Genomic DNA, 19,886 nt, shown 5'->3' with positions numbered 1-19,886 from the left:
TATCAAAGGGTTGCAGTGTTAGGAAGGCTGAACACCACTGCTCCAGTCCCTGCTCTTGCCTCTCACACCATTTAACCAAAATCCTTCCATCCCGGCTGGTACAACTAGCAGCAGTTCCAAAAAACAAAGCCCTCTAAATGGATGTCAGTAGGGGGCTCCCCCAGGTGGTTTATTATCCCGTTGAAAGGGAAATCTTGGTAGAAGGACTAAAAGGACCTCAGATTTAAAGGGTACAGTATCAACAGGGAGGAACAAAAAAAAAAAAAAAAAAAAAAAAAAAAAAACAGGCTTCAACAACTGACTAAAAAATTTGTTTAAAGACTTCACCAGAAAAAAAAAAAAAAAAGACCTCACCAGAAACATAAAAACCAGGCATTAAAATAAAAGATAAGCTTATAATTTCCTTATAATTAAACTGTAAATTTCATGGGACACATTTGTAATGGATGTGAACTCTCAAACCCCGAGATAATTACAGAGCTCTTAGGACAGAACCTCAAATACTTAAATGACCTTTCCTCACCCACTCAAACTAGGTTCTGATGCAGTAACTCCAACATCATTATGTGACATTCCTTCAGCCAACAAGCTCTACAGAATGAGTTCTAGCTAACAGCTACCCAAGGATAAGGAGTAAATCCTTTTTTTTTTTTTTTCTTTTCCAAGACAGGGTTTTCTCTATGTAGCACTAGCTGGCTTTGAACTCAAAGAAATCCACCTGTCTCTGCCTCCTGAGTGCTGGGATTAAAGGCATGTGCCACCATCTCTAACTTTAGCATAGTAACTGACTTACACTAAAATGTTATTCATTCACGCTAAGAAAGGGTATTCCTAGGCCACAGAAGGATATGTGTCTAGCCACACTTCATTACTATCTCAGTGAAAACCAAGTTAAAAGCAAACCAATCTACAAAATAGCATTGCCAAATCACAACTTTAAAAAGAGCCCCTAAAGACAGATTTGCTTAAGGAAAGTAAATAAGACAAGCTCTTTGTTAAATTTTTATTTTGTTTTTAATTATGTGTATATGTCGGGGGCGGGTGTGTGTGTGTGTATGTGTGTGTGCAGGTGCCCATGGTCAGAAGAAACTTGAACCCCTGGTGCTGGAGTTACTGCTGAGCCATCTTACTAGCCCCATATGATTAGTTTTAATTGTCAAGTCGATCTATAACATTGGAAGGCTCAGTAAGGGATTACCTAGATCAAGTTGGTCTGTGGGCTCCCAAGCACACAGGTTATTCTTTTTTTAATGTGATTTGTATCTCTTATGAGTATGTTACATTTTTCTAGCAATGCATCATACTGTTTTGTTATTAGATTTGGCTGCACAATTGTAAGTATATACTTCCTGCAGAAAAATGGAGCTGTTGGAAAGCTGCTGCGAAATACAGCAGCCAAGCAATAGGCTTCATGTAGCGGTAACAGAAGGCTCACCAGAACTCAATGAGAATACTGTGACATACTTCATTTAGTTTCAAACAGAGAAAACAAAATGATATGTACTTGTTTCCAGTAAAAGAAGAATTATGGAAAGAAGAAGACTTATGGAAAGAAAAGAATCTAAGTTAGGCATGAGAGTGATGATTGGAGCTTGCCAGTATCTCAGTACCCAGGAACCTAAAAAAAGGAGATAGTGTTTGAAGGCACCCTAGGCTACATATAGCAAGACTGTCTTCAGAAAAAATGGAAAGGAGATGATAGGGGAAGACAGAGAGAGGGGAAGGAGAAAGGAGAAAAAAAATAGCTAAGTAAGTACACTATAGTAATAGTGGTAAAGTTGCCATTTTCTTACATTAAGTACGTTCACTTATATCAGGGGTTTCCGGTATTTTAATCTGTATACTCTAAGAACCCTTTTTTTTTTTTTTTTGGTTTTTCGAGACAGGGTTTCTCTGTGTAGCTTTGTGCCTTTCCTGGAACTCACTTGGTAGCCCAGGCTGGCCTCAAACTCACAGAGATCCGCCTGGCTCTGCCTCCCGAGTGCTGGGATTAAAGGCGGGCGCCACCACCGCCCGGCTTCTAAGAACCCTTTTTACACTCTGAAAAATTACTGGGGACCCCAAAGAGCTGGTGTTATATGAATTTATCTATTGATACTTACCATACTGGAAAATAAACCTGAAATTTTTAAACTACTATTTACTTAAAAGTAACTAGTAACTCATTACATGTTATATATTAACAAGTACATTTCCAATAAAATATAAAATTGCAAGAATGATTGGCCAGGCAGTGGTGGCACATGCCTTTAATCCCAGCACTTGGGAGGCAGAGGCAGGAGGATCTCAGTGAGTTCAAGGCCAGCCTGCTCTACAAAATGAGTTCCAGGACAGCCAGGACTGTTACACAGAGAAACTGTCTTGAAAAAACAAAACAAAACAAAAAAACTGCAAGAATGGCACCATTTTACAAAACTCTTCATTACCTAGCTTAACAACTAGATTCTCCCACTTCCTCACTTACTATGAGTGATACACATTTAGGTAGACTGAAGTATAGGCAGAATATCTGGCTTCACAGGTTTATAACTGGAAAAATAATTGCTTTTTAAAAGTGTGTATTTTTCTTTGATGTCATACCAAAATTCAGGAGATGGTAGTTTCTCAAAGGTTAGTTTAAGGTAGAATCTAAAACCTTATCACTGGTCTAGGGATGTAGTTCAGTTGTAGAGTGATTGCCTAGCCAAGTACAAAAATGGCCCTGGTTCTAATCCCTAGAACCAAAAGTTGAAAACATATCAGTAAAATATGTACACTCAGGTACATTAAATTGCATTTTGAATAGATCTTTGACCCACATAGGACTTATTTTCTTGCGATAAAGTTTAACAATGACTCCTGTAATTCATAATCCTTCTGCTTCAACCTCCTGAGGGCTATCATGACAGATATCACCATGCCCAGTCAGTTATTTTCAAATAACACACCTATACATATCTTAGAAAATAATGTATCACTTAGTTAAATACATCCTCTAAATGAAAAGCACACTTCATTATACAGTACCAAAAAAACATAGACTATCATCATCTATCTTCACCAGAAAGTTTTTAGTACTGAGAAGCTATAAAGTTCATAGCAGCAGGTCCAAGATTTTAAAAATCCTATTATGCCAGGTGGTGGCTCAGGCCTTTAATCCCAGCACCTGGGAAGCACAGACAGACTGATCTCTGAGTTTGAGGCCAACTTGGTCTACAGATGGAGTTCCAGGACAGCTAGAGCTACACAGAGAAACCCTTGAAAAACACTAAGAAGATAAGACATAGTAAGTTTTGACCTGGGAAACATCCTGAAAAGATCTTAGGGAGCCCCAGAGGTCTGTGAACTACATTTTGAAAACCACTGGTTTAAATGCAAACTACATTTAAAGATTTAGTATGTTGGAAGAGATTAAGTCTAAAACAATTTAGTAATAAATGATCAAGAAATGATGAATGATGGAAAACACAATCCAAATGAGTACTGCCTCATTACTTTTTAACAGCATTATTTAGTATACATGAAAGTTATGCAGTGGTGTTCAGACCACATCTCTCGAATAAACTGTAGTAAGAATATTGTATCTGATCCAGTAGAATATACATTATTATCAAAAATAGTCAAACTGAATCTTTTAATTCCTTCAAGGTGATATGTAACAAGACTGAAATAAACACATGAATTAGAGGCTTTTAAATGAAAACTGGTGAAGCTAGTTCTCCACACTGAGCCAATCTCTCCTTTATTTTTTTTAATTTTATTCTAAGTTTTTCAAGACCGGGTTTCTCTGTGTAGCTTTGGTGCCTGTCCTGGAACTTGCTTTGTAGACCAGGGTGGCCTTGAACTCACAGAGATCTGCCTGTCTCTATCTCTGCTGGGATTAAAGGCAAGTGCCACCAACACCTGGCCTCTCTCCTTTATTTTGAAACAGATATTAATGAACTCTTTCATAAATCTTTATCAGATTATGTCTCAAGGAAACACAGGCAAAATATTGAGGGAAGTTCAACTATCTCTTTATCCAATTAGTCTTTTAGAAGAAAAATAAAAAACATGGAAATTTTAACACTACAACAAAGAATTGGAAAAACAGAAAACACATTGAAAGACCTCTGAAATGCTTTTAGAGATCTAAAATTCCATGATTCTATCAAATAAAAGCAGTCGAAAATTAAGAAGCTGAGGAATTCCACACGGGGAACTTAATTGTATGTCTCTCCCTCAAAATTATCCTCAAATATATTTAATGAATAATTTGTTTTCAATGAAAATAGTAGTTCAAGCAACCGTAAGACACATTTGTCGGCCGGGCGGTGGTGGTGCATGCCTTTAGTCCCAGCACTCGGGAGGCAGAGGCAGGCGGATCTCTGTGAGTTCAAGGCCAGCCTGGGCTACAAAGCGAGTCCCAGGAAAGGCGCAAAGCTACACAGAGAAACCCTGTCTCGAAAAAGCAAAAAAAAAAAAAAAAAAAAAAAAAAAAAAAAAAAAAAAGACACATTTGTCACTAACACACTGCAACCACAGATCCAATGTACTATAGCTTATTATTCTAACAATTCTTTTGATTACCATCACCAAATTAAAAAAAGTCTCACTTAGTGAGAAGTAGGTCAATACTCTGGCACACACCCATGCAGTCTATCTCCAAATCAAATGCTAGGATTTGTTTTCGAGAGTACATCAAATGCTGCTGTCCAGGGAATTGGTTTTGGAAACATTACACCTGCCAGCTGACTTACCAACAGTGTCCATAGAATTGACAACAACTTAAAAGCAAAACTCAGTCTAGAAAACAGAATACACTACTACTGCCATCTATGGTTTAGGGTTGAACAGCTTCTCTGCTGCAAACAAATTTAAGGATTCAGAGTTTGCAATTAGGATGCAAAGATATAATTTTTAAAGAAACTTTTCAAAGTTAATTCATAATACAACAAAATTATAGCATTTACTTGTATAAAACTTAAGAATTCATAATTTCTTAGTCTGGAACTATATAATGCCACAGAAAAACCACAAACTACCTCAAATAAAAATGTTTCCATTGCACAAAGGCTAATTTTCAAAAATCTTAAAACAAAACTTGTATTTTTAAGGGAATCTGGGCGTTTTCTCTTAGGCATAATAATAAATCCAGCTTGCTTACAACTTGATAAAAGTTTGAAGTTCAATTATTCCTATAAGAACAAAAATGTAAAACTACAAACAAAGCTCCATTTTCCCAACACTTTTTCTCTCAATTTGCTTTCTCAAATGACAACCATGATAGCATGGGGATCAAACCGTTCTAGAAGTGCAGCTGGGGTGGGGAAAGAAGCAATTCAGATCCCCACAGCCAGCTGAGGAATCCTTGTCCCTCCCAAGCTAAATCACTGTTAATTAGAACTGTTGAGTACAATAGAAAAGTCTTATTAAAATAATTTAAATAATTGTAGCCCATAGGAAACAAATCTGTTTTCTTCAGAAACTGCTCTAGAAAGGCCATAAGAATGGAATAAAATAAGCAAGAAATATTTCATTTAAATAAATTATACCTACTTGTTTCTAAACAATGGTTATCTCACAATGTTATGGGTTTGAGTGTTGTTTTTTTCCCTAATTGTCCATAACTTAAAGTCTAACTATGCTGTAAACACTGGGAAACAGAAAGACTGGGGTTGATTTTATGAATATTGTACAGCAAAGTTACATCCAGAGATGTTTCTAAAATGTACAATTAAGATAAAGATGAAGCCAAAACTTCAGCTACAAAAACCTCAATAGCCAAAACAGAATTCCCTAGCTCTGTACCAAGCCACCTTGCAAACTTAATAATTCTGGCATCTCTGAATCCCACTTATCAAACAGAGACATCCATAAATGTTCAAGGAATTATCTAAACCAGAAAAACATTTAATGAGAAAAAAAATTTTTTTAATTTTAATTTGACCTCAAGAATACAAAAGTTTTAAAGCAAACACTTTCCTTCACAACTTGCCTATTTTGGAAATGTGTTCAGAGTATTATAAAAAATTGGTTATATTACACCACTACCCATGTGGGCATATTAGAAAGCTACCTGACGTTTAAGACTGCTTCCTTGTTGAAATGGAAGCTTCTTTATCTGCAGAAAAAGCTTTCTCTGATTCTGATGCCTTTTCATAAATTAAGATGACTATAATATGGTTTTTACATACAAAATAAGTCATTTTCTTCTATTTAAGAGATATTTTACCAACTGTCCTAAAATTGTGTTATGACCTAGAATTTCTACCTTTGTCCCACAACCCCAGAGGACAAGAGGGATGAGAAATCAAGAAATACTGATATATATTCGTATAGTTTTGAAAATCTGCATTTTTTTCATTAGCTTCCCTTCTAACACCTTTCATGTACTTGTACAAGCATACAACTTCTGCTACAAAATGTAAAATGAATTTCATATTAGTAAGCATGCTAGCCTCATACTCTGCAAGAATGAGGTGTTTTCAAGAATTTGGTGAAAGATACATTGGAAATGTGGTTATTTAACACCTCAGATTTCTCCTTAAGGAAACTAGAACATTCTCAGTTGATTCAGAATTAAGTTTTCAAGTCACAGAACTAAAAAGTTAAATTTGTGATGTAAAGTACTTGTTAATTTAAGAAATAAGCATTTGAAGCCGGGTGTGGTGGCGCTCGCCTTCAGTCCCAGCACTCAGGAGGCCGAAGCAGACAGATCTCTGTGAGCTCGAGGTCAGCCTGGTCTACAACTCGTAGTTCCAGGACAGCCAGGGCTACACAGAGAAACCCTGTCTTGAAAAACCAAAAGAGAAAGAGAAAAAAAGAAGTAAGCATTTTGTTGGTAATGTGAGGGAACATCCATAGTACTTTAGCAAGCACATTTTCTCCAAAGGATAATAATGGGAAATTGTGTTCATAATTCTTTAAAATGGCCTATAGTCTTTTTGCTTTAAATATTTAAAAATCTATTCCCTCACTCTCTTGAAATAAAGTGAACAAATGCTCCCTCAAAGCATTCATCTCCCTTTGAAATCCCAAAAGGGAGCAATCACTACTACAACTAAATGAGTTTGTTATGAAAACCACAAGCAACAGCCAAAAATAGCAGAGTCAGCACAAGGAATTCCTGGAAGGGTGATGGTGCATCAAAAGGTTAGGTACCCTGTTCTGATGGAATCATAAAAACATCTGGAGGACTGTAAATTCAGCATCAATGGACTTTAATTCTTTTTTTTTTTTTTTTTTTTTTTTTTTTAAAGCAAAGAGCCTTTATTTCAAGTTCCAGAGCTTTGGTCCCTCTGTCAGTCCAACATTGCGATGAGAGCTGAGCCTGGACTTTAATTCTTGACGAAGACCGAAGACCTCCTCTCTAGATAACGACGACTTCAGGAAAAATGAAAATGTCACCACAATAAAAAGTTAAAGGAGGGTTGGGAATTTAGCTCAGTGGTAGAGCATTTGCCTAGCAAGCACTAGGCCCTGGGTTCGATCCTCAGCTCAAAAAAAAAAAAAAGTTAAAGGAGTGCTTTTCTCCTCAGAAATCAAACAATCTCATTTATCTTTGGAGAAAAATACTCATTAGGAAGAAAGAAAAAAAAAGTCCACTATTTGAAAGGCAAAATTTATTTTATATTTTGAAAATTCTGAGCACTTTTTGGGTACTCATTAACATAAACTATAAAAGACTACATATACAATGCTAATTTTTGCAATGAAAAACAGGCTATGCTACAAAAATTTCATATTTTCTTTTGAATCAATTAAGCAGCCAAAAGTTCACGTATATATTTGTATACATTTGTATCACTAACTTGGACTGGTGTGAAAATATTAAAGACATTTTTAAGCTTAACAGACTGTTCCTTAAGATTCTTTTAAATGGTTCTAATCGGTTGAGGAAAAGATGAGTATTAACAAGTAATAAGACTGAGATAAAATTGCCACTCAGTTCTTTAACTGTTCCAATGAATAATTAATAATAATTGCATTGTTCTCTGGCTTCCCTTACAATAATATTCTCAAGTCGAACTAAAAGTGATGGCTGCAATAAAATCTGTCATCTAATAGTAAGCACAGGTGGTAACAGAAACTATTATTTGCAAACAGGAAGGCATTACGGGAATACACTAACAGGGATATCCGATAGATCTGAAGATTGAATTTAAAAACCTGCATGGCAAATTTTAGGTCAAGAATTACAACATTCACAGGTTAATACCAAACCAAATCTCCGCATAAATTAACATTTAAAACGTCAAAAACTTAAAAAAAAATCATCTTTGTTCTTCTAAACACTGTTCCTTTCTACCCTAACTATATTCCTTCCTTCCCCTTTTGTGACGTGGGATTTTATTGATCCCAAACATGTTCACATTCAGAAATCAGTCCCCACCAGATGCCCGGACACCTAGATCACACACATCATACTCATCTTAAAACTCAAAGAGCTTTGAAAACATCACCATTTGATGACCATCATATCAAATTAACCAGGCCCTCTTCTAAACAGACTTTTCCTCTTAACTGGTTTAAAAAAAAGAAAAAAGAAAAAGAAAGAGAGAGAGAGAAAGAAAGAAACTGAAGATCTACTGAATTAACGATAAATGTTTGATGAATTAATAAACTTATGAAGAAGCAGTTCCAACTCAAGATTTCTCCTCTGTGGCTCCCCATTCATTCATTCCACAATGGAGCCTCGGTGACCTATTTTCGCTTGTTTTCCCCACACCTGCCAAGTCACTGTCCTGATTTGAGAAACTTCTTACTAAAGCAATTAATTTTTAGTGCCTCCTAACTGTCCCCGGTTTTGCATTCAATTCGAAATCTGTTACTTGTTAGACACTGTTCGGGTCCTAGATCTTCCAGAGAATTACGCGTTTATGGCGCAGAGAGGGGAGGAGGCCAGGGATCTCTGAGAGCCTGCCCTTTATTCGGAAATGAGGAGATGTGAAAGGTGGAAGGCAGGGCAAATAAATAAATAAATCGGGTTTGCCGCGGGAGCGTTTGCCTGCCGCAACGAGCACCCTTTGTAATGCAGGCCTCCCGGGGCCATCGCCTTCGCTAATTGCTCCAGGGCGCTCTCCAAGTTCAAAAGTTCACCTTTTACGACCTCACAAAAGCTCCTTACACGTTACCAATAAAAACATTCCGCCACAAACACCAAGGGGAAAAATATCAAACAAAAACAAATAAAACACTGCCCGGGGGCGGGGGAGAGACAACCCGGAGGAACCTGAGGACTGGGCCTGGACAAGGGGACACAAGCGGCCCGGCCAGGTGAGAATTCTCAGCACCCCGGAAGAGCTAGGCTGAGCGGCGAGGGAAGCGTCCGGCAAACGCCGGGAAAAGGCAGGTGTCCCGAGTCCCGGCATCCCGCTGCAGACCTGAGCCAGCAGCAGGGCGCAGCCTAGGAGAAGGGGCCTGAGGACAGGAGCGGGCATCGAGGTCCGAGGAGGGACACCATTAGGGGTCTGCGCAGAGGCGGAGGCTCGCCGGGCTGGGAGGAAGCGTGGGGCTTCCTGAGGAAAACGCCCCAGGATAGGTGCAGGGTGCCGAAGTGTGGCGTCTGCGAGCCCCCCAGGTGAAGGAATAGGGTGCTCCATAAACCAGAGCCCCCTGGGGGAGGAGCAAGGACCGGCGTCGAGGGAACAGGGACGGGGGGAGGGGTGGGTCCGCGCTGAGGGCACCCGGGACCCTGAGTAGAGAGTGCGAGCCCCGGGGTGGAGTCCACGCTGAGGGGCCGCCCGGCGGCCCGGAGCCAGAGTCGCCTGAGAGAAAGAGAGGGTCGCGGGCGTTGGGACCGCCGGGGCTCCGAAGGCCCTTCACCCACCGTTGCGCGGCGGCGGAGGGAGCGCGGCGGGCGGCTCCAGGAACCCCGCCGAGCCCCCGCCGCCTCCCCCTCCGCTAGGCGGCCGTTCGTCCCGCTCCATGCGGCGGCGCTCAGGGCCCCCGCAGGCTTCGCTGTTCCGCCATGACTCGCGCCCTAGTAGTCGTCGTCGTCGTCGTCGTCCACCGGGGGGAGGGGGCTGTCAGGGGCCGGCAGGCTCCCGGCCGCCGCGCGCTCTGGGCCCCCGAGCCTCCCGGCTCCGCGCTCCTCCGCGCCGCGCCCCCTCAGCACTGGCCAGCTCCCTCCTCTGACGTCACGCGCCGCTGCCACGCGCATGCCCGCGGGGCGTGCTAGGAATTGTAGTCCGCCAGGCGCGGCTGGCCACACGGGTCTCTACCAATTGAAGGGGTGAAGTGAAAAGATACTGGCAGTCCTGAGGAGGGAGAACCAAACCATATCATTATTCCGAACGCTAATAAAACTTCGTATATAGAAGAAATGGTTATGTCACGGTCCCCTCTCTGTTGTAACTTGTCCGTATTCAGAGTTCTCTGCAATTCCGACTGCCTCCCCGCGCTAATGATGAGTCTTTCCAAGGAGGCGGATCCCCCTGGAACCCTCAGAGCACGTGCAACCAAGCCCAGCCCTGTAGGGAAGGCCCCAGGGGGCGGGGTGTGTAGATACTCGTGAGGACTCTCCTCCGCGGCCGCGGGACAAATTGGACCAGAGATTAAAGGACCCGAGTTTAACCTGGGGTGACTGCGTTCGTATGCAAATAGAATCTATACAACTCTGCTTTCCGGAGAAGGGTTTAAAGCCTTTTACCTCCGGGTGGGCGGGAAAGACTAAAGTTTCTCTTCCTCCTCTTTCATTGCCCGCACCCTGCCCATAGAACAGATGGGCAAACTAAGATCAGGGACATTGATGCCATCAAAGAAAACTTGAAACTCTTGACTACGGGTGTCTTAAAGAGCTGTTTTAAAAGTATCCCCTTTTCCGGCCTGTTCTTCCCACCTCTGCTCAGTTTACCTGTCTGAAAAATGGGAGTTGTAATAAGAACCGTGTCCAATGGTAAGATGCTAACACTCAGATACACACACGTCGCCTCCCTTTACCGAAGTGTCAACCAAACAAAATCCTGGATTTTCTCCCTTCCTACACCAGGGCACACCTCCCGCGGCCACCAGGTGGCGCGCGGCCACGGGCCTCAAGACGAGCTGTGGTGGCTGTTTTCAGTGTCACCCCCCACCTCCCTTAGGAAAACACTATAGTAGTAGGGTTAGGGTTAGGAGCTATCTGTTCCCCTAGAAGACAAAGACCCCTACTGCTTTGCTTGCTTGTCCTCTGTTGGGTCATTCAGAGGTGTCTTCACTATGTCACCTCACTCTGCCCCCTCTACCTGGGCAGTTCTCTGGCAGTTCTGTGTCATTCCTTATTTAATTGTTTAAAAGTCTTTATCCTGGCATATGCAATCTAGCCTGTTCCAATTCCTGCCCACATTGCTACCCACACCTCTTCCCTCACCTGCTATTCAGGAGACTTTGCCACACCTTCCTGCATTTTCCAATAGCTGTCCATTACCAGTATTAGTTAGCCTGGGTTTCATCCTGAACAGCCAGCTGCTGTTATGAGAGATTTACACAAATTATATGTTATCTAGACCTCCCACACCTGCTCAACGAGGTATCCCTGTTATTGTTGCTCTCACATGCAAATGAAATGGCCCAGAAGTGATTGCTACTCAGTGGGTCAGAAAGCTGAAATACCACAGAGCAGTAGTGGCACACACCTTTAATCCCAGCACTCGAGGCAGAGGCAGGAGGATCTCTGTGAGTTTGAGGTCATCTTGGTCTACAGAGGGAGTTCCAGAACAGCCAAGGCTACAGGAAGAAACCCTGTCTCAAAAAAAAAAAAGAAAAGAGAAAGAAAGAAGAAAGCTGCAATACCCTTAGCCCCAACCACTGTAAACTCTTTTTTTTTCGAGACAGGGTTTCTCTGTGTAGCTTTGCGCCTTTCCTGGATCTCGCTCTGTAGACCAGGCTGGCCTCGAACTCACAAAGATCCGCCTGCCTCTGCCTCCTGAGTGCTGGGATTAAAGGAGTGCGCCACCACCGCCCAGCCACTGTAAACTCTTAACTCATCTTTTTAGATCCTGTTCCAATTCCTCAGTTGCACTTCCTTAATACCTCCCATCAAGGAACAACTAGGTCTTTCTGTGTTCCACATGGCCCTATCTGTCTAGGTGGACTGTAAGAAATGGTCTTGAAGTGGTTACTTCCTTGCCACTGTTTCTGAGCTCCCCAAGGCCAGGGAACTGTACTTTGCCTGCAGCAGGCCCCTGCAACAAAGGAGGTCCCTTAGTGTTGTGGGGAAGAAATCCTTCTTTAGCTGTGCATTTTAAAAATGCGTCAGGATCACAGGGTCTTCCCAGAGCCCCTGGATGCAGAACTTCCCCTTCCCTGGAATGCCAAGTGCCCTGCAGACATCTTGATACCTGAGGATTGAAAGGTGGACAGAGACTAAGTCAACCCAAAGATTAGTTCAATCACATGCACAGCTCCTGAAGACAAGTCTTTCTCCTTTTCAGCTCCATGCTTCCTCCTTCCCAAAGCCTTCCCAGATACCCCTGACCAGCCGATCCTTTACTCTCTCACCAGTATCTCCTCTGCTACCGAGCAGCATGCAGTAGATACTCACTAAATAGGCATCCACTAAGGGTCCAGCACCCAAACTGGGCCTTTTTTCTAATTTTTTTGACATTTTCCCCACAATCCTGAAAAGTGAGTGCCCTCTGCTCTAAGTTGAGGAGACAGGTTCTGTAATACAGATATAGCATTTACAGGGAATACAGAAGAATGGAAAGGAATATATCTAAGGATGAGGGTAAGTCTGCAGAAGACCCATCCTGAAGAGGCCAGAGGCAGGCAGGGCTACAGCTAAAAACAAGCCAAGTGTGGGCCTCATCATGGCGTCCTTACCCTACAGTGAATGATGCAGACGTAAATCACACAACCCTACAATTGCATGAGTGTGCTAGAACCTCAGGTGTGCTAGGTGGGCTGGGAGTGTGTGGCACAGACAGGGAGCACCGAAGGTGGGGAGGGTTAGCAAGAGTGAGTCAGGCTGAGTGAGAAGACTGTCTGTGGAAGTAACAGCTCAAATGGAGGTCCCAAAGCCAATTAGGGACTTGGTACATTTGAGCTATGGGTTATTTATTAATGGTGACAGATGACTGTAGGAAGACGCTAGGTTGTCCAGAAGGGGGCAGAGTTCCTCCGATGGCATGTCTCTGCCTTGCTCTAGCAGGACCTGCCTTAAAGAGTCAACCAGGCTGCCTGCATCCATGAGAAAGCTGGAAAAGAGAATTCTTGCCTTGTTGGATTTGTTTCAAGTATACCTTGTTGCCTGGTGGCAGTGGTGGCACAGGCAGTGGTGGCGCACGCCTTTAATCCCAGCACTCGGGAGGCAGAGGCAGATGGGTCTCTGTGAGTTCGAGGCCAGCCTGGTCTACAGAGGGAGTTCCAGGACAGCCAGGGCTACACAGAGAAACCCGTTTGGGGGGGGGAGTGTACTTTGTCTATATTTTGAAAACATAGACGGCATGTTGTAAAACCCACAATTAAAAAAAAAAAGGAAAGTATCTAATAAAGATTCTTCTTCAATTCCTGTCTATAAGATCCTCGTCCTTGGAAATAGCCACCATGCTGGTGTCCTGTGTATCCTTTCAAACTTGGCCTGTGTACAGAAGAGCATGCCCAATAATTGGTTTTTATACTAGGCCTAGAAGAGTTCTGCAGAGCATCTCCAGAAACAAACACTGCACACATGACGTTTTATCTGAAGTCAGCTGAGAGTCATACAGTAATTAGGCCTCAGGCTAGCTCAGTGGTTCTCCAACTCTATAGCCCCTGAGGGCTCCTGAGAATGCAAGTTGCTGAACCCCCACCTCCTGGTGAATCTGGTTCAGAAACTGGGCTGGGGCCTGAGAATTTGTTTTTCTAACAAGTTGAGGTTGCTGGCTGGAGTGACTCAGACAAGCAGAGGTAAGGAGCAAATGGGTTTGGCAGCATTAGGGCACAAGTCAGTGTCCCTTGCTTGTGCAGTGGAGGCCCAGTAAGCCAGGTTAACATACAAGTGATCAGAAGAGGGGTCACCTACAGTGAGTATAGAAGAGAAAGGGAGCCCAGCCCCTAAGAGTGTGCAGAGGGTTGGAAGGGCCTGCAAGAAAGTCTGGAAAGGACCCCCTGTTGAAATAAGGGGGAGACTGAGGTAGGAGCAATTTAAAAGAGTGTGACCCAGAACTCAGGCTGGGGAAATGAATGACTGACTCAGCAGTTAAAGTCCTTGCTTTGCAAACATAAGAACCTGAAGCAGGAACTCCCAGCATCCACATTAGAAGGTGGTGGGGTGTGTGTATAAAACATCAGAAGTGGAGAGGCAGAAACAGGAGGGTCCCTGGAGCTCATTAGCCAACCAGTATAGCCAAAAGAAAGGGCTTCAGGTTTAGTGAGAGAATCTGTCTCCAAAAAATAAGAAGCAATCTTCCAGGGGGTATATGTAAATACACTATACTACACACACATACAGAGAGAGAACACTGAACAAGGAAGGGTAAGAGATAGATATGTCTTGCATTTCATTACAGTGCATCTCAAAAAAAAAAAAAAAAAAAAAAGCACCTAGGTGTAGCAGAGGCCTCAGACCCCTGGAAAGAGCAATAATAGCTGCCTGGGAAACTGAAGAATCAGACGCTCCACTGAGAATGGAAAGGAGAGGGCTGTTAAAAGGTAACTGTTATTGGCACAACAGAGAGGAAAAAGATGGAAAATGTAAAAGAGAAGGGGCTGAGCCTTGAAAAGGCTAGAACCGACAGTGTCTGGGACAGAGACGGGATGGCGTTGTCAGAGCAAAGGGTGAACTGAAAGTACTATTTGACTGTTTTCTCCTTTTTGGTTTTTTTGTTTTGTTTTGTTTTGTCTTTCGAGGCAGGGTTTCTTTGTGTACTCCTGGTTATCCTGGAACTCCCTTTGTGGACCAGGCTCGCCTCAAACTCAGCGTTCCTCCTGACCTTGCCTCCCGAAAGGCGTGCGCCACCAGCGCCCGGCTGTTTTCTCCCTTTTATCGATGGGGAAACTGAGACTCAAAAGGCAAAGGGACATGTCCAAAGTCCTTTATTTTACAGAACGTGGCCTCGGTCCGCCGCGAGCCCGCACTTTTCTTACTGCCTGGCTGCTGCTACTGCTTTCTCCCAGAGGCACTTGGCAAAGCCGCAGGACCGCAGGGGAGGGGAGGGGCGGGGCGGGCACCTCTCCACCCTAGCTCCGCCCCCAGCGGCGCTGCAAGGGCACCGGGCTGGGGGAAGACCCCGCTGCAGAGCCGGGCTGCAGCATCGAACTCGCAGTGTTGCCGGCGCTCCCTAGCGTGCTTGCGGAGACGTCGGTGCCCGTCGAGCCATGGCAGCGGCAGCCCTCCGGCCTTGGTGCCTCCAGTTGAGGCTGTTGTCGCTGCCGCTGCTGCTGCTTTTGCTTCGGGCGGATCCTGTGCGGCCCGACAATAAGGTACGTGCGTGGCTGGAACCTGATGCAGCTCAGCGGTGGCCAGAGCCAGGGGGCGCTATGGCTAAGGGTGCACGCCAAGGAGGGTGCCTTCAGTAGGGAGATGGGGACTAGGACAGGCAGATCAGACTTCGGACTTAAGTCTGGACTCTGCTGGAATCAAAATCTTGAGAAAAACATGTGCGAGAAGAAGCACTGATAATGATAGGGTGCTTAGATCCTGGAGCCTGAGGAAGAGGCGCTGTGGACCTTATTTTAATGCTCAGAGATCAGGCCTCAAATCCAAGATCAAGTTGGGAAGTCCCAGGTGCTCTGGGGCGTGCAGGGGAAGGTGGTCAATAAGAGCAACTTGTTGAGATTCCATGGAAGGTTGACCACGTGGGTGTAGACCCGTGGGCAGCTGTTATCCAGGGACTCCCGGGCTACCAAGGCTTTCAGAAGAGGCTGGGCACCCAAAGTTCTTTCCTCAGTGAATCTTTCTGGGCTGGCCACTTGCCTTGGCCTCTGAGACCTGAATTCACACACTATTCACCTGTCGCTGGTGCTTTTACCTCTTTTAGCATCCTTCTGTCCTTCCTTCCTTCCTTCCTTCCTTCCTTCCTTCCTTCCTTCCTTCGTTGAATCATTCTCACTGTAATTCTGGCTTGCCTGCCAAGGGGTAATGGTGCACGCCTTTACACTCTAGAGGCATCAGGCAGGCAGATCTCAGTAAGTTCAAGGCCAGCCTGGTCTACAAAGCGAGTTCCAGGATGGCCAGGGTTGTTACACAGAGAAACCCCGTGTTGAAAAAAAAAAAAAAATCTGGCTAGCCTGGAACACAATGTGTAGACCAGGCTGGCCTAAAACTCTCAGAGCTCCTATAGCATCTGCCTCCCCAACTCTGAGATTAAAGACATTCACCATTTCTTCACCTATAAGCATGGGGAGGGGAGATTATACCCACTCTCTACTGTTGATGATTTCTAGATTCAATGAGATTATGCAGAATGTTTAGCACCACACCTAAAATCAAACCCAATCCCCAAACCAGGTATTAAATCCAGAACATAGAGGGAGCAAGCATTTGAGACAGATCAAGAACCCTTTAAGGGTAATCTAGAAATGACCTGATGAAGGTGAAGATGAACCTAGAGCAATATTTTCAACCTGTGGGTCTTGACCCCTCTAGAGTCGAATGACCCTTTCACTGGGGTCACATTTCCTGCATATCAGATATTTATGATTCATAACAGTTATGAAGTAGCAATGAAATGATTGTGGTTGGGGGTCACTGGCCTAGAGGGAAACTGCTTATCAGAGGATAAAGGGAGGCAGTGACTTCTCTTGATGTCATTCCATTTTTTTTCTAGTAGAATCTGAGTCTGGCTATGAGCAGGTAAAGGGTAAAAGCTATTCTTTTGCTGTACAAACTTGGAAATAGGACTCTGGGCTTCAGCTCCTCCTGGGATTCTTGTGGTAGCATAGTATCATCTATTGGGCACCTGCTAGGTGTGGTGCTAAACATTCTGCACAATCTCATTGAATCTAGAAACCATCAATGTCCCCTCTGGTTCAGTGAGCAAAATCTCAGGTGACCTACCTGGTCAGCACTTTCTCACCCCCTGACTGTCCTCTGACTGGGAAGGACTTTTGGACGTGAGTATCTCTGAGTTTTGCAAAGGGCTAGAGAGCAGGAGGGCTTTCATCCAAAACAAAGCCAAGACAAAGAAAACCCAACACCCTGTTTATGTAGTGAGTCAGCCAAACACTTGCTAGGTTGGGAAGGGGGTATATTTACTTGTCCCAGGGCAAGCTGGAGCTGGTGGAATAGGGGAAGATAAAGCCTCTGCGGACCCAGCACACCCTCCCTGAGACACCTCCCATCCCTGCTCTACTTCAGCCAGCTGGGAAAAATAAAAATCAAGTAATGGGTGAATTTACTCTGCATTCCTGCCCAGCCAGTCTCCTGCTGGCTCTGCAGAGCTGTTCTCATTATCACCCTCTCTTTCCACAGTAAGGACCCAGCTTCTTCCCCTCCAAGCATGGCCTGTTTTTGTTGGGGTAAGATTGGGGGGCTTAGAGGACCACCTTGGAACTTGAAATGGATGGAGGGTCCTAGAGCTTTAAATTTGCTCCTCAGCAGGCTTCCTCTTTCTGGCAAGCTCCTGCCCATTACACCCTAGTACTCTGTTGGTCTCCCTGCATTTTAAGTTTATGTTTATAGTGAGGCGCTCCTAAACAGGATTTAGACTTTCCATCTAAGGAAGTGCTTTGTCTGGCCTGAAGTAGGAGGGGGAACTCACAGCTGCCCTGGTATTTCTGCATTGCTGCCAGCATTGAGGTTGGGGAGGACAGGCAGGTAGTGCCCTATGACACCCAGGCATGGCAGTAGACACTCCTGGAAGTGATCATTTACCTGTCTCTCTGTCTGAGAAAGAGCTGCTAGGACCTCACTCTGCATACATGCAGGGATGGAAAGGTGCTTGAGCAAAGAGAGAAAATTGATGCCTGTGGGAGCCAGAGCAAGGGACCAGACCAGGGTTAGTCCAGCAGGCGGTGGTTTCCAGGGACAGGTCAGATGTCCCAGGCAAGCCAGTCCCAGGGGCTTAGGTGGTGCTTCACATCTACCCCTGGAGTTTCCACGTGTGGGTGTAATTGGAAGCAGGCTCCTGAGCAGAAAAAGCAGAATGACAGGGTAATGGAGTCCTCTTTCTAGTACAGTGTCGGGCGAAACAAAACCCCACCATCTCTCTATAAGAAATGGACCTGCAGGGTTGGGGATTTAGCTCAGTGGTAGAGTGCTTGCCTAGCAAGCGCAAGGAAGGCCCTGGGTTCAGTCCTCAGTTCTGGGAAAAAAAAAAAAAAAAAAAAAAAAAAAGACAAAATAACAAAAAAGAAATGGACCTGTGTCAACACTCCTTTTGGCAGAATACCAGGACCAAGGTCCATGCCCAGCATTGTACATTTAGCATCACATACAACTGTCCTGTTAACACTGCCGAGTATTAGTGGTCCCTCCCCAGGGAATAGATTTGAACACCCTAAACTAGGCTGCCAGGAAGTGACACATGACTTTAATCCCAGCACTCCAGAGGCAGAGCCAGGCGGATCTCTGAGTTCAAGGCCAGCCTCGTCTACAGAGCAAGATGCAGGACAGGCACCAAAATTACACAGAGAAACCCTGTCTCGAAAAACAACAACAACAACAAAAGAGTCACATTGGAGCTGAGTGGTAATGGCTCACACCTTTAAGCCCAGCACTCGGGAGATGGGTCTCTATGAGTTGGAGGCCAACCTGGTCTACAGAGCTAGTTGCAGGACAGCGAGAGATACACAGAGAAACCTTGTCTCCCAAAAAACAAGTCATCATCATAATCATCATCACTCTGAGACACTGGGGTATCTGCACATTCCAAGTACAATCCCAGATACTTCTGAGGCACAGCCCCAGCCCAGTCCAGAACTTAATGGAGGCAATATGGAACTAAGATCTGTGGAGCCAAAGAGTAACAGATCATCAAAGAAAAGTGATTTTGGAAGATTAATCCAGCAGAGAGGAATACATACTGACATTGGGCTATGGTCATGGAGTTGGTAGCAAGGTACAAAGGTGGGAAATATTTAGAGTAAATCTTAGGAAACCATTACTAGTAAATTGTCCAGAGTTCAGAGGAGGCACAGAGACCTTGCCTGGGAAAGAGGGAAAGTAGATAGATGGGAGAAGATCCTGCATATAGCTTACCTGGATTGAAATCGGGGCCTCCAGAAAGAGGTGTCCAGATGACCATGGACTTCAATTGAGGGCTTTGCAGGGAAACTGCCTCAGGTGAGGTGGAATAGTCATGAAGAAGAAGGCAGCCCCAGCTTTAAAAGACAACTTCATGTGAAACTGCCCAGCCATTACAAGAACACTCCAGATTTATCCAGCTCTCTCCAAAAAACACCTCAAGCTACCCTGTAGCAGCTCACTGTGAGCTTTCCTTGCAAATAAATACTCAGAGGCCTTCTAAGCACTAAACACCACCACTACCACATCCGGGAGCTTTGGCAGGGGCATGTGCTATGCACAGCAGCAGGGAAAGGCGGGGGCTAAGGCAGGGACTTTCCTATTTGACAGCAGCTTTCAGCCTTCCTGCCAAGGAGCAGACCCAGGAGGTAGCCCCAGATCCTATGACCTCCTTCTGTGCAGACCTCTGTCAGTCCCAGCTCAGTTGCTAGGACAGAAGCCTTGACTTGGTGACCATAGGTGTTCAGGGGAAGGACATGTAAACATGTAAACAAAATTTTAGAATCAGTCTGAATGGACAAGCTTCTAGCCTTCTCTAATGTACCATGGGGTTGTGTTAAGGACAAAGAGAGATGGAAAACCCGAAGGTAATACAGTAATAGGAGGGAGGCTTCCAGAAACAGCATAGATAGCACAGATTGCTTAAAGTAGGAGTCACTCTGGGCAAGAACTATACCAGGTGCTCTCCATGCACTGACTGCAGTTCATGACAAGCTCAAGAAGGGATTCATAGCCACCCCATTTTACAGAGGAGGAAGCTGAATTCTAAGGGCTCGAG

General features: G+C 44.4%; 2 protein-coding genes across 3 annotated transcripts in view; one reads left to right on the top strand and one right to left on the bottom strand.

Annotated features, from left to right (window-relative positions):
- Nr6a1 (nuclear receptor subfamily 6 group A member 1) overlaps positions 1 to 10,080 on the bottom strand; it is a 213,160-nt gene extending 203,080 nt beyond the window's left edge. For both annotated transcript variants that reach the window (XM_028856772.2, XM_028856773.2), the window contains exon 1: positions 9,791 to 10,080. In XM_028856772.2, the coding sequence (XP_028712605.1) occupies positions 9,791 to 9,890 (100 nt within the window). In that variant the 5' untranslated portion in view covers positions 9,891 to 10,080. The remainder of the gene's footprint in view (positions 1 to 9,790) is intronic.
- Positions 10,081 to 15,099: 5,019 nt separating this feature from the next.
- The window catches only part of Olfml2a (olfactomedin like 2A), a 31,534-nt gene continuing 26,747 nt past the window's right edge, over positions 15,100 to 19,886 (top strand). Inside the window, exon 1 of the mRNA XM_028856774.2 lies at positions 15,100 to 15,345. Within this exon, the coding sequence (XP_028712607.1) occupies positions 15,241 to 15,345 (105 nt within the window). The 5' untranslated portion in view covers positions 15,100 to 15,240. The remainder of the gene's footprint in view (positions 15,346 to 19,886) is intronic.

This window comes from Peromyscus leucopus, chromosome 4 (assembly GCF_004664715.2).
Source record: "Peromyscus leucopus breed LL Stock chromosome 4, UCI_PerLeu_2.1, whole genome shotgun sequence".
Taxonomy (NCBI): Eukaryota; Metazoa; Chordata; class Mammalia; order Rodentia; family Cricetidae; genus Peromyscus; species Peromyscus leucopus.
Note: the sequence above shows the minus strand (reverse complement) of the source record. Positions and strands in the feature narration are given on the sequence as shown.